Source organism: Emydura macquarii, unplaced genomic scaffold (genome assembly GCF_026122565.2).
Source record: "Emydura macquarii macquarii isolate MOO-44397 ecotype Brisbane River unplaced genomic scaffold, CSIRO-AGI_Emac_v2 contig_1230, whole genome shotgun sequence".
Lineage (NCBI taxonomy): Eukaryota > Metazoa > Chordata > Testudines > Chelidae > Emydura > Emydura macquarii.
Genome location: NW_027131367.1, coordinates 17,295,712 through 17,309,562, shown reverse-complemented (window position 1 = coordinate 17,309,562; position 13,851 = coordinate 17,295,712). Strand labels below are relative to the sequence as shown.

At 39.5% G+C, this 13,851-nt stretch overlaps 1 protein-coding gene across 4 annotated transcripts in view; it reads right to left on the bottom strand.

Annotated features, from left to right (window-relative positions):
- Positions 1-13,851, bottom strand: part of TBCD (tubulin folding cofactor D) — a 228,356-nt gene that overhangs the window by 25,875 nt on the left and 188,630 nt on the right. For all 4 annotated transcript variants that reach the window (XM_067547679.1, XM_067547678.1, XM_067547681.1 and 1 more), the window contains 2 exons: positions 2,878-2,999; positions 1,907-1,984 (listed from right to left, as the gene is read on the bottom strand). In XM_067547679.1, coding sequence (XP_067403780.1) covers positions 1,907-1,984; positions 2,878-2,999 — 200 coding nt within the window. The remainder of the gene's footprint in view (positions 1-1,906; positions 1,985-2,877; positions 3,000-13,851) is intronic.

The following is a 13,851-nucleotide window of genomic DNA, read 5'->3' as shown; positions in this document are numbered from 1 at the left end:
AATGTACTGTATAACTGGACGTTGTTCTTGTTAAATAAAATTGACCAGCACTATAATTTTTAGCTAATTTTTTGTGGGAATCAGATATTGACATTAAATATGAGGCAAAGCAGTCCACCCGCACCCTCCATGCCTCCCCAACATAAACCCCATACTTTTTACATATATTTTAGCTCTGAAATTGTAGGCTGCACGTAGTAGGACAGTGTGTCTGCATTTCAGTTCGACCCATTCTGCATTGTATTTTCACATCCTTTTTGGCACAGTTCTTAAGGCTGAGGGGGCATACAAGTGGTTCTGTTCAAGCAATCCGCTCCTGCAATCACACACTCCCATATTCTTTAACATAAAAAGCAGTGACTTCCTACACTGCAGTGCAGCAGGCATCACTGAGCCAGGGTTAGCCTTTAACTATCAACCATCCCAGAAAGATTTTCCCAGAACAAACTATAATTACTACACAAAGTACATCTTTGGCACATATCAATAGTATTGAATAACTATGGTATACAGTGAGGCAAACATGGGGCAGCACTCTGGAACTCTTTCTAGCTGGTTTAGGATTTTCCACAGCACCCACTAAGCTGTTCCCAAGTATATTAGATCTTATTGCGAGATCCCTAAGTGAACTTCCTGGAGTCTTTAATTCCTCCCCCTTACCTATGTAGAGGATTATCAGACTAATATACGGTTTTATTTTGTCTGAGGGTGTTGGTGGTTTTTATATTTTTAATATTCCAATTTCTGCCATTTAGAAATATGTTACCAGTTTAAGAAATATACCCTATACATATAATTGGAAATATTCATAGAATTAGTTAAAACTTTCAGACCAGTAGAAACTTTTAAAGTGCATCCACTTTCAGTGAGTGATTTTAAAATTAAAATAAAAAGAGACTTTTAAACTAGATATCAAATCCAGTATAAAATTGCACATAGCACCCTGAGTGCTGTACAGCTCTGCCGGTTAAGTGCAGATGTGCAGACATACTGCTTGTCAGTCTTTAAATGGAAACACATTTTAATTTTATTAAAATGGGAAGGTACTGTTCTAAAAATTTGCAACAATGACATGATTTCAGTTTGGAGTGCTTATTCACATTTATTCAGTCCCAAGATATTACGTTCCAGAATATTTAACTTGACACAGAAACTTTGGGCCTTGTCCTGCAACTCACAGAAGAATGAATTTTTACAAATGACAGGCCAGCAGAGGCATTTTGCCTCCGCACATTACACTGGGAAACACTGCCAGTGAAATGTACACAGCACGGTGAACAATATATTTATTCCCAAAAATATGTACCGCTGTATAGCAATTCTCAGCAACTGTATAAATCTGTCTCTGCCATACCTTCTCCAGGTGATAATATGCAGATTGAATCTAGTTCATTTGTTGGTCATAAAACAGTAATATAGAGAGTTAAAATGCATTAAAGGGACATTGTGAAGGCTCCTGGCCCCAGTATTTGACCTTTCTTCTTGATAGCTGTCTCAACGGATTATTGAAACATCAGGGAAATTTAAACAAAATAATTGAATTGCCTAATATACAGTATGGTATGCACCCCATTCTAAGGCAGCTGTTCATTGGCACTCCTACTATATGTGTATTATTTTGTTTGTTGCAAGATTTTAAAAAGAACTTAGCAAAAAGTCTCCCAGCAATTGTAATGATCAGGGATTGTGACGCATTTTTCAACAGAAGGAAAGATCTTCTGAAAAAGGACCACTGTCAAGGTCCAGATGATCATATTTTGGTTTTTAAAACATTGACATTCAATTGGTAATAACATTCTTACTAGTAACACAACACACATGTGTAAATTAGCTACAGCAGCAGCTGTCCCCTTTAGTGTCCTCCACCATAAAACAGCAATTTCAAAGCAGAATAATTAGCACTTACTTCTCTTCAGTGGTGAAGATATCAAAGCAGCCATTGGCCAGCATTTGGTCCAGCATCTTTAGCAGGGGCACAGAAACCCTAATATAAAAATACACACTGTAAAGACATTTATTGGCAGAGACGTCATTTATACACTTTATTTAAATTATAATTCCACTCCACCCCTAGGGGACGGTTGCTAAGTAACTTCTGGGCGCTGGCTAAATCATTCTAGTTGGCTGAGATGGATGCATGCTGTTGCAGCCAAAGGGAAGAGGCTGGTCAATAGCGAGTGTGGGGGCCTGGGAACAGAACTCAACTTGTAGGGTAATTGTTATTAATCTGAACAATGTACTTCACTGCGTTTATTAAAAGTTGCAAAAGCTTTTCATTTAGCCTAGTTATTGAATGGATTAGTACATATGGTATGACAGCAAAAACAGCTAAACATATATATTCCCAGCTACAACTGCTGAGTTAATGCCAAGAGGGAGACTGAAAATTCTGCTAAATTTCATGAATAGAAAAAAATTCTCCAGGAAAAGAAACTAACTTGCAAACATGCTTGGTGAGTGGGGTTTAGGTGAATACATCTTGTGATGTAAAAAATCTGGTCTTTCAACTGGCCTGTTTTTTATGTTATATTCCTAAAGAAACCCTTCCTAAATAAACATATGGCAGATCATACTACAAATTGCACATATATTTTATCACACCAGCATCAGCTCCCCCAAATATTGCATTACATGAAAATATTACAGCTTATCACAGTAAGTTCAATATCTCAGTAAGGTAAATGCTTCCTTCTTCATACAAGACACTGTACCATAATGCTATCATTTTGAGGGTTTTTGTTGTTGTTGAAGGTATTTTCTTTCTTCCCCAGTATTTTAAAACATTTACATGGTACAACCTTAGACAACTATTCATACTCTGAAAGATCTGCTCAGTGCATGTTGTTCCAACCAACTCCTTCATGAGAGAAAGATTACCTGTCATTCAGCAGGTTATCTTCAAAAACCCGTAGTAATGTCTCACAAAAGTTATTCATGGAGTCCAGATCATTTTGGATTTTCTTCATATAGTCAAACAGGCTCTGTGCAGAGTACCTGACCTATAAAAAAAAGGAATATTTCAAGTGAAGCACTGTGCAGAAAACACCTGGCTGTGGCTGGAATATATTAAAACGATGTAAACGTTCATGAACTGGACATGAATATGTTCATCCCTCACTATTTGAGCTGCACATTTGTACCATGAAAAGATACTCCTTTACATCAAATCCAACAGTGATTGACAGTATAAATTCACTGCCAGCATTTGACAGGAAGACAGCTATTTCACTTTCCATTATTACTTATTACTTCAGCTGTATTGTTTTTTCCAGTTAATATTTTGTCATTGTAGTAGCTTTAACTAAAAGGGGGGAAAAGACTCAGTAAAGGTCATGTTAGACCAAAATAACCTAGAAAACCCATTATTGTGGTTCTATACTTCCACCTGAGTGCCCTTGTGCACTGCCTAACCCTCACAGAAATCAATGGCAGATATGCATGTGCACTGGAGCATCAGGACTAGAATGTTTTAAACATTTATCAAACAGAATTAGTTTTCAAAGACTACAGCCAATATGTAAATAACACTTTTATATAATGTATTTTAATAAGTTTTAACAATAGTATATACCACATTGTAAATAGCATACTATAGTTCCCCAAATTAGCAGAAGTTGGACTATCTACACATAGATGCCATTCAAATGAAATAGATAATTACTGAGGTATGCCGAGTTTTAAAACCAATAATCGAGCTTTGATAGCACTTAGGTGTAGATGTTTGTAAAAGCCAATTGCGCTCAAAGAAATTTTGAACTGATTTAAGTAAATATCATACTTTCATATGTCAAAAGTAATTTAAAGAAGTTGCTTTACATGCTGAAAGTATGTTGTATGCTTATGTTTGTATATAATGTAGTTTACGTTTTATACATATACATACTACATTATAAAGAAACACATCCATTGACTTTTTACAAAGGAAAGAAATATTATGCAATTCCAAACAGTTCCCCTTTTAAGTAAAATAAAATTTTAATAAAATCAAGCACTTTCCCTATCCAAATATTGCAAATATATTATTGAAGCTTCACGAGTCCAGGTTAATTAAAAACAGAAGAAGGTTGACATGAAGAAATCTGTAAAGTCTCATGGAAATATTTCAGAAAGCATGTGTCTAACCATACATTTTTCTGCCACATTCCTAACTTATATTTCATACTGACTAATTTCCAGCTGTTTCAGATTATCACCATAATTTTGAAGAGAGCTAAATCCCCAGATGTTTTTTCCTGAAAGTCTCAAAAAATGAACAATGCAGCTCTACAGAAATGTCATTAAAAGACAACAGTGAGCAGAGTCAATATAAATATTCAGCACGTAGAATCAGATAACAAAACTGTGAGAAATGCATGGGATAGGACTCCATAGAAATGGGGGAGGAGGGCAGATTATGAAATCCATGTGGACAACACATCTCAGAACCATAATTATTATAGAGTAAGAACCATTCTTTCTTCGAGTGATTGTCCACATGGATTCCATTCTTGGTGACTAACAAGCAGTAATGTGTTTGCTTGAAAGTGGGTACAAGGAATCCCCTTTAAACAACGAAAAGAAAACTGGGAGGCGATGGTTCATATGGGCAGGAACTTGGGCAGGAATTTGGGATGAGGCCTGAGAGTGACCCTGTCCTTATGAAACAATGTGTAAGAAGGACTTTCTCCATGAGGGCCTGAGTCTCCCTCCCGTTGGAGCTGATGTAATGGCCACTAAAAAGGCTGTCTTCATCAAAAGGGAACTGGATTCACATACACAGCAAAAGAATCTAAAAATAAATAAGCATTTTATAGTTGCTCCAAGTTACAATTTTCATTTAACCAATATACATACATTTCATGGTACAGATTGTACCTATTCATAGATTCAGAACATTCCTGCACAGGTGAAGGCAGAACATGAAATGTACATTAGGGAATGTTATGCTCAATAAATAGCATTGTTCCTGGATCATTTCAAATCCTGACATATTTACTATATATAAGTGGCAACAGGGTGTTTTCCTTAGAACTAAAAAATAACAACGTCTAGTAGTTAGCACAAGTGAGCCCATATCTGCTTGGTTCTGCTCACAACACTTCTTTTAATACTCTCAATCTTTGAAGGCAATAACCCTTTTGAAGTCCAATGTCAGTGATATTTAATGTAGAGTAATAAACAATTCACAATACTTTCTTTTAAAAAGGTGCCTGCAATCAGTCTCATATGCATTCTGCTTAACAAACTTGTAAATTCAGAATATAGACCCACAGCATAGGCCAATCCTGCAAACTTTTCTAAGCCAATGGACTACTTGCACATGTAAAGGATTCTCTTCTGAGTAAGGGCTGCCGTGTCAGGCAGCGTAATTGATATCTAGAACCACATTTATTTTCTCAAAATTCAAACAATCTAATATGTCTTTGCATTTTAATTTAGTAAGGCAACTAAGACAAAACTGTTCAAAGAGTCAGCAGTTTTTCCAAAGCAGCACAAGAAGTCACTATGGTATTTGGCAAACTCTGAGTCTATTTCAAAACTTTACTTTTGAGAAAGATTAACACACACACTACAGATTCTATGCATAGAGAACACTAACATAAATCTGATGTTATAATGTTTATGTTTTGTCATTTGACTCATTAACTCACTCATTAATAGCTAGACAGATCTGGCAATGGCTGGTGTAAACCTTGTTAATGTACTTCAGCACAGCACTCTAGAATTGTTTTATATTTGTGGCCAAACAAAAACCTTCATTCCTTCAAAGAGGTGGCTTTACAATATATCATCTTCTTGAAGATGTCTTTACTTACAACATTCCCACTTTATTTTTTTTTTTATTTGTACTGAACAAATCCCAAGAGGACAGTCTGTGACTTAGTGAAGACTGATATAATCCAATATAATAATCATGTAACAACATCAAGCAACATGCTTGAAATTACAGCTTTAGAGAACAGCAGAGAGTGCACCATTTTGTTCTCAAGACCCTGTGCACTGGCAAGTTTTCAGTTATGTTGCCATAAGAAATATGCATTATCATTAGCCAGTTATACTGTTAGAAGATTCTTTTTATACAAAGTATCCTTTGAACCAAAGGAATGCTGCAGAATGCCAAAACTCAAACCCTAAATGACAACTACTTTTTCAGATTACTTGAAATACCCGGGCTAAAATTATTTCAAAAGAAAACATCTGCTACCAAAATACTTCTTAGTGAGATATTCCACACATTTTCTCTAAGCCATTTTGTCTACTTTTCAAAAAAATGAAGCTGCAGTCTATCTGCTCTACAGGACAAGTGTTACATACTGATGTTGTATTTTGTTGGTGCTCATTTCTGTTACTCACAGAGAGAGTACAAACTACTTTGTGTGTTTTTTAACTACATGTAACAGAGAAACTCACTTTTGGAAAACAAGTAAAAATACTATAGCCAAAATCTCAAAACACCCACATCTTCACTCTATATAAAGATATTACACAAAAGAAACAGTCCCTATTTCCTTTCCTATCAAGAGTCTCCTCAACCTGTGCTCACAAATAATTGCTGGAAATTAAAGAAGTTTTTGCTATCCCCACCTATATATCAACACATCACAATATATACACGAAATTACTTAAGTAAACAATTAACTCAATCTGAGTATGGAAAATATTGGGAAATAAATCTAGGAGATTACCTTAAAAGGAAGATTTAAGATAAATTAATTTTGATTGTTTTCTGCTAGGAAAACTGATTATGCTCCTCTGAGAAGTTCTACATGGTTCAGGCAGTTTCCTCTCTGCAAGATTTTTAATTTTCTGATTATGTCTCTCTACACACAGATCTCTTAGTACTATGGTTCCCAGCCCTTTTAGATCTGCACTTAAGGCCCTTGCTCCTTCCACATGAAGTCCCCTCAGACTCTAGCCTCGCATGTGTTTGTAAATTCTCTCTCTGTTCTCTTTTACATTGTATATTTTAGGGCATTGCTTTCCATTTTTCTCTCATTTTTGTTCTTCAACTTGTTTGCCTTCTCTCCCACTTTCACCTCTTTCCCCTTTCCTGATTATCTTTCCTTATCCCAGCTTCCCCCTCTCACTTTTAGCTCATCCTTCCGCTGCCACACACACACAGCCCTGGGAGGAGCCATTTGAGTTAGTGGGAGAAATTCATTTTCTGCCTGTTTGCTTTTGAGAACAGAGAGAAGCAGTACCCCAGGCGAATGGCTGCTTCAGAAGCACCCTCTGTCAATAGCTTTGCTGTATTGGAATACAGAAGCAACGAGAAGAACCAAACAGATGGCTTCAAAAGGAGCTGCCCCTTCTCTTCAGCATGTGCCCTAGTTAGGAAAGCAGCACACTCCCATAGTTTCCAACCACCCTTTTGCTGAGAAAACAAGATTACAGTAGTTTCCCCACCCTCACCCCACCACTCCTCTTGTCTCCCTGCTGCTTTGCTCATTGCCCTATCTCCTCCCCATAATAGAGAGATTATTTAGAAACAGAAGGGAGCTTCTTGGAGCTCTGCTTTGCTTAGTTTTTTCACCTTTGGGGGCTCCAGGCTGAGTAGCATAAGTAGTTACATGGAACTCTTATGTCCTCCTTGAGTAGTCTCACCCCAGGGACCTACCCCACACACGTTAGAAACCACTACCTTAAAAAATCTTAAAAACCTTATGTAAAGACTCATGGATGAGCGGAACCTAGCTGTGGACATTTTTCACTGAAAAATATAAAAGCTTACTGATAAATTAAGCATGTTCTGACCCTTTCAAACATGGTATTCTCAAGCCAGAACCCGTCATTAGAAATGTGACTTTTATCCACAGCATTCTGAAGATAAGTTATTACACTTAGACCTTTAAACAAAGGGGGGGAAACGGTACTTGCAGCATTACACTGGTTGAAAATGTAGTAGCTCTGATGGCGAGCTGTGCAGTTGTTTGATTTTTACAGCAGGAGTTTCCAGGTGTTTCATGATTCTACTAGGAACTGTATTTATAACAACAATTTCTGGGAAGACTGGAGTCGCCTTTATACAGCATATACTCTGAATTAACTGAATTTTCACTGAGCGATCTCTCATCTTCTCAAAAAAATCTAATGGACTAAAACTTCAAGCACATACAAGTTATTTAGGCAAAACTTGCAGTCACAAAGCAGTTTGAGAATCACACACAACTGCAAAGGAAACATAACAAGACTGAACGTTCAACGCATTTAGAGAAAAAAAAGTTAGCCTCATAATTGCATAGGGACAAAACATCTTACGCCAGTTACTGTACAGGTAAATAATGTCTCCTCCTCCTTTGTGTTACTTGCATTACTGTCCCTGTGAGTGCTTCACATCAGAGATTCTTCAGCAGTACCACAGTATGGAGGAGGGTGTTCAGGAGGTGGATTCAGCACCGATCACGGAACAATATCACCAAAGCCGTGTCTGCTCTAGAAGCATGCACAATAACAGAGTCACCCAAGGCCAGCTGGCAGACTTACAAATATCTGAGATGGATAACATTCCTAAGTAAAGCAACAAGATAGATTGAGCCCTGGTGGAAAGGGCAATTACCCTAGGTGGAGGATATACTTCTCGAGGCTTCATATCAAGTTAAGATGCATCCTGAAACCCATTTTGACAGTCTTTTGGTGGAAAGCAGTTGACCTTTCATTCTTTCCACAATAGAAATAAACATCTGGGAGCAGCTCTGACTTGCTTAGTCTCAGTGGTGGTGTGAGTGAAGACTGAAAACCCTCTGAAAGGCAGCCAGAAGAACCTTAACTGAGCTCACAGGTAAACCTGTGTTTTCTAAATTTAGCAGGTAGAGCATGTGCATGAAGAGACTCAAGAGGAGGTATGGATTATTGGGCACACTATGCTTTGAAACACTTCAACTTCTGCAGGTAAATTATCCTTATGGGTTTTCTACTATTCAACATAACTGTAAGAACCTCTGCAGAGCAATCCTGTGGTATACCAGCATGCCATGGAGGAGCCAAGCCTTTAGGAGTAACGACAAGAGGTTGGGTGAGTCATGGTGCCAGATTCTTTGATCAGACTGTCTGTTGTCGGAGGTGAAGAGGCTATCACAGGGAGAGGCAGACCAGATCCGAGAACCGTACCTATCTTGGCCAGAATGGAGTCATGAGGATGGCTGCCAATCTCTCCTGTTTCAACTTGTTCAGAACCTAGAGAAACAGCGGCATTGATGGTAAGCATATAGTAGGAAATGTGACCAAGCAGTATGGAGGGTGTTTACCAGCAAGTTGTGACCATGACCTCCCTTTGTACAGAATGCCAACACTCTGTGTTGAATCGTGTTGCAAAGAGATCTATCTCTGGAAAGTCCCAGATTTGACAAATTACCAAAATACCACACCATTTAACTCTCACTTGTGACAAAATTGCCTATTCAAGGATTCCCCTATGGCATTCTGTGGCTGTGGTACATAAACCGCTGAGATCTCTATGTGGTAGGATAATGCAGCAATTCCATAATTTTATGGACTCAACTCAAAGACTGGGATTATCCTGGAATTCGCACAGAAGAACTTGAACAGACTCTATACCTAGACTTCCTATTGGACAATAACCTTTTAAATTGATTCCAGAAAGACTTTTGCAAACAGTAGCTTCACCATCTCTGCTATGAAACTAACCTAAGGACATTATACATATTTGTATGATATTCATATTTTGACCTTTTGCAACTCTTTTCTTTTTCCTTTTATGATAAACCTTTAGTCTTTTAGTTACTAAAGGATTGCCATCTGTATGATTATGGGTAAGATCTGAGACTCATATTGACCTGGTGTTAATTGTCCAGTCCTTTGGGTTTGGTGGACGGCACATATGGTGAATCAGGTTTTCAATAACCACTCACAATATTAGACTTGGCTGTCTAAATGGGAGTCAAGGTATTATATAAGCTGTTTTGTTACTGGCTTGAAGAATCTAATTACAGAATAAACCACTAGTTTTGGGGATTGTTTGCCCTATTTCTTGCAGTCTGTCCTGAGTGCAGCATTCTCACTGTGGCCCATCATAGGCATCATGGTCACAGGTGTGTAGACAAGCCTGAGCTAGGCTTGAAAATATCGTAAGTGTAGTCTTAACTGGGAAGTTACAAAAACATACAGGCTACCACATGACCCAGGACTTGAAGACATGTCCTCACTGTAGTTTGTGGGGTCAATTGTAGCATGGAAATGAGGCTGCACATTGTAGCAACACTGTCCAGGGGCAGGTATGCTCTGGTAGTCATGGAGTCTAGAATGGATCTGATGAAGTCTATTCACTGAATAGATATAAGTGTAGATTTCTCTACACTGAGATGGAGGCTCAAGGAGTGGAAGAGAAATAGGGCTCTGTTAATTGCTAACTGCATATTGAGAAAGGAGTGATCCTGGAAGAGCCAGTCATCCAGGTAGAAGAAGACAATTATTCCAATCTGATGAAAATGGGCTGCAGTGACCAAAAGGACCTTGTAAAGACGCTCAGAGCTGTCGAAATGCCAAAGGGTAGAAAATGGTATTGGTAGTGGGCAGTTCAGAACCCTTAGCCAGTCGGTCAAACAACCACTTAAAAGAAGTTGCCAACTGTGATATCAATTTGAATGATGGCCCCTTCCTAGGGAATCTAGGTTTCCTTCTGGGAGGTTTCATTTGTTTTGTAGTTTGATAGTAAATTGGGTTGGACCAATGGGCTGTGGGTGACTTGCTGTATTTTCTTTTTGTTGCAAGAATGTAGATGTTGAGGGATGGTATGGTCGCCCTGAAGTCTTTGAGCAAGTAGAGGGATCCATATGTGGCATCACTGAAGAGTTTAGGCCCTGCAAAGCAAAGGTCCTCCACAGTGTTTTATACTTCTTGGGGAAGGTAGGAGGGCTTGCAGCAAAGACGCTCGACACATGACTACAGCCATGCCATATGTCAGCTGCATTGAATGAGGCCTTACAGGAAGCCTTGGCAATCATCTGGCCTTCTGTGATGAGATCCTGAAACTGCTCCCTCTGATCTTGTGGCAGATGTTCAATAAAATGAGAAAACTTGGAATCATTTATATAGTCATGTTTTGCCATTAAGATCTGATACTTGGCAATTCAGAATTGTAAAGTGGCTAGGGAGTAGGTTTTGTGGCCAAGAAAGTCGAGGTGTTTAAGTTCCTTTTTGAAAGGTATCAATTTAGACCAATCATGTCTATTTCTTTCACTGACAATATGAACGACTAACGAGTTAAGGGTGAGATGGGAGAAAAGGGAGTCCGAACCCTTGGATGTGCTTACAGGTGGGTGGTATGGTCTCTGGTGTTTGCCACATTGTACGGGCTGGCAACAACAAAGCATTATTGATTGGCAAAGCAATTTTGCCTTGGGGGGAAGCATCTAGAATATCCAGCAAAGAATGTTGAGATTCCTGTATCTCCTCCAACAAGGACCTGTAAGGCCTTTCCAATCCTTTCCATGAGATCTTGAAAGGCCTTGAAATCATCATTTGCAGGGTGGTGGGGGAATAACAGCCTCGTCTGGAAAGAAGGAGGTTTTGTGAGAAGGTGATGTCCCCTCCTCTGCACCTAGCGCCTGCTCTTTGTGGATTCTTCCTGAAGAAATGGACCTAGTGTTGGTGGCTGGTGTGCTTGGCAGGGCCTCTTATGTGAGGGCACCTTGTAGAACTATTCAACATAAGGGGCCCAAGGGCTCCAAAACACCCACTGTGGTGAGACGTAAGAAAGGGGGGGAAGGCTGAAAAAGGCCCTTGCCAGGGCTGACAGGTCAGTCATCTATTGGGAGGCATGTTCTTGCGATGCATCTCAAGAAAGGGAGGCTGGAAGGTAAAGGTAATGGAATCCTGAATGTATGCATCTGAGTCAGAGGAAGTGTCTTTACCTATGTCCAGCAGAGGAGCAAACAGTGTCAAATACCAGAGGCTAGGGAGGTATCAGTAATTGGCAGTCAAGTATTTGTGCAAGGAGGTGGAAAAACAAGAGGGTAAGCTTGCTCTGGAGGCTAAGTCAGTACCAGTGGGAAACTCCTCTCGGTACCACTCAATGAAGAGGATTTAGGCTCTTTCAGGATTTTGGGGTCCTCCTGAGAGTGGAACCTGGACATTACTGGGGAATCTGGATCATGTTTCTCAGGAGTCTGAATTTTGGGAGGTACCAGGGACAGGATGGAAGGGCAGTCCATGCTCTCTTTACCATAGCCTGAAGAGGATGGTACCAGGATGATTACTTTAAGACATTGGTCTTGGAGGAATTCTTGTGCTTAGAAGGTACCAATTCTGGTACCAAACACTGAATGCCGCTCGAGACTGTTTGCTGGTACGTTTCTTAGTACGTGGCGTACTAGAGGTAGAAGCCTCAGTGATACACATACCTGGATTCAAGATCTCCGTGTTCCAAAATCAAGAAGGTGACTTTTCCTCTTCTTTTGGTCTCTCTTTCAGGAGAATGAGGTCTCTTCTTTTTTCATCTTGAAGATTCTGCAAGGCCCCACAGTCTTTGCTTACTGGAGTTGAGCTCTGTGCACTCACTGGAGCAGACTGCACGGTTGAGGACACTGTACTAGGGCAGGAGAAGAGCAGGGGGAGAGAACTGGCCCTTGCAGGTCTCAGAGAGTACTCCATACAGCAGTAGTTTCAATCTGTCCTCTCTCAGCTTTCTGGACGTGCTTTGGAATCTGGAGCGGACCAAGCACTTGAGGAGGATGTCTCCCCCCAAGGCAGCTACAGTGCCCATCACTGAGGAGGAAGGACTTGTGACAGGTCTGGCTAGGTTTGAAGAATGGGGTCTTGGGCATAATCCCATAAGAAAAGCTGCAGATAAAGAGATCCAGCCAGAACCTAGGCTCCAACTGGGTGAAAACGGGAGTGTGGAGCATGACCCTAGGCACCCCTGCATTCATACCCTATCACTATTGCAATGATTTTCGTAGAAAATATACCTTGTGAGGTATCATTTGACAAACACCACAACACTGGTCAGTAATATTATAAAATACATATAACAATGGTGTATGTGAAATTATGAATACTCACTAATATGCTTTGAAGTTTTTGACTCAACGGTGTTTAAACCAGGTACATCAGGGGGATTTGATAAATAGGTTTTTTTCAGACAATGGAAAGATGCAGACACCTCAAATGAGGTGTGGCACACATTCATTTGTATCTGAGCTTGCAGCAGGAAGAAATAATTTGCAATCACCATCAGGGGAGGAAGCAGCATGGAGCCTTACTTTCCAGACATCATGGATTCTTTATTAACCAAGAATTAATTAACTTTATCTAGAGGTAGCCTTCAGAGAATACATTTCAAAGGTTCATTTAACTATAAAGAGCAGAGAAGCAAATATCTAAATTATCCTGTACCTTAAGGAGACAAAGAAAGCAAGCAATTTGATCTCTGTGATCGGTCCTGGCCAGACCGACCAATAAAAACGAAGAAAGAAGATTGTGGGTGAGAGAAAAGCATCTTGAACAAAGACCATCTTGCTAGATTAAGTTTTAGACTTTTAGATGTGTTTTCACTTTTATTTGTTTGTAACCATTTCTGATTTTATTCCTTATGCTTGAACTCAGCTAAAACCTCTCTCTTTTTGTCAATGAACTTGTTTTATTTTGAATTTAAATCAACCCAGTGCTGCGTTTGACCTGGAGTGATGGTTAATTCCAGTTAAAGCAACAACCAGTTGTGCTTTTATCTCTTTAAAGGAGCAACAAACCTTATAACTTCTCTGCATGTTCCAGGAGAGGGCTGAACATTTCAGGGCAAACAGTTTTTGGGGGAAATTGAGGACTGGGGGATGTGTTGGAGTCACCTTAGCAAGTAGTAAACAAGGCTGGTGGTGACCAGAGTGTGGCTGTGGTGTAACAGGAAGACTGCTGGAG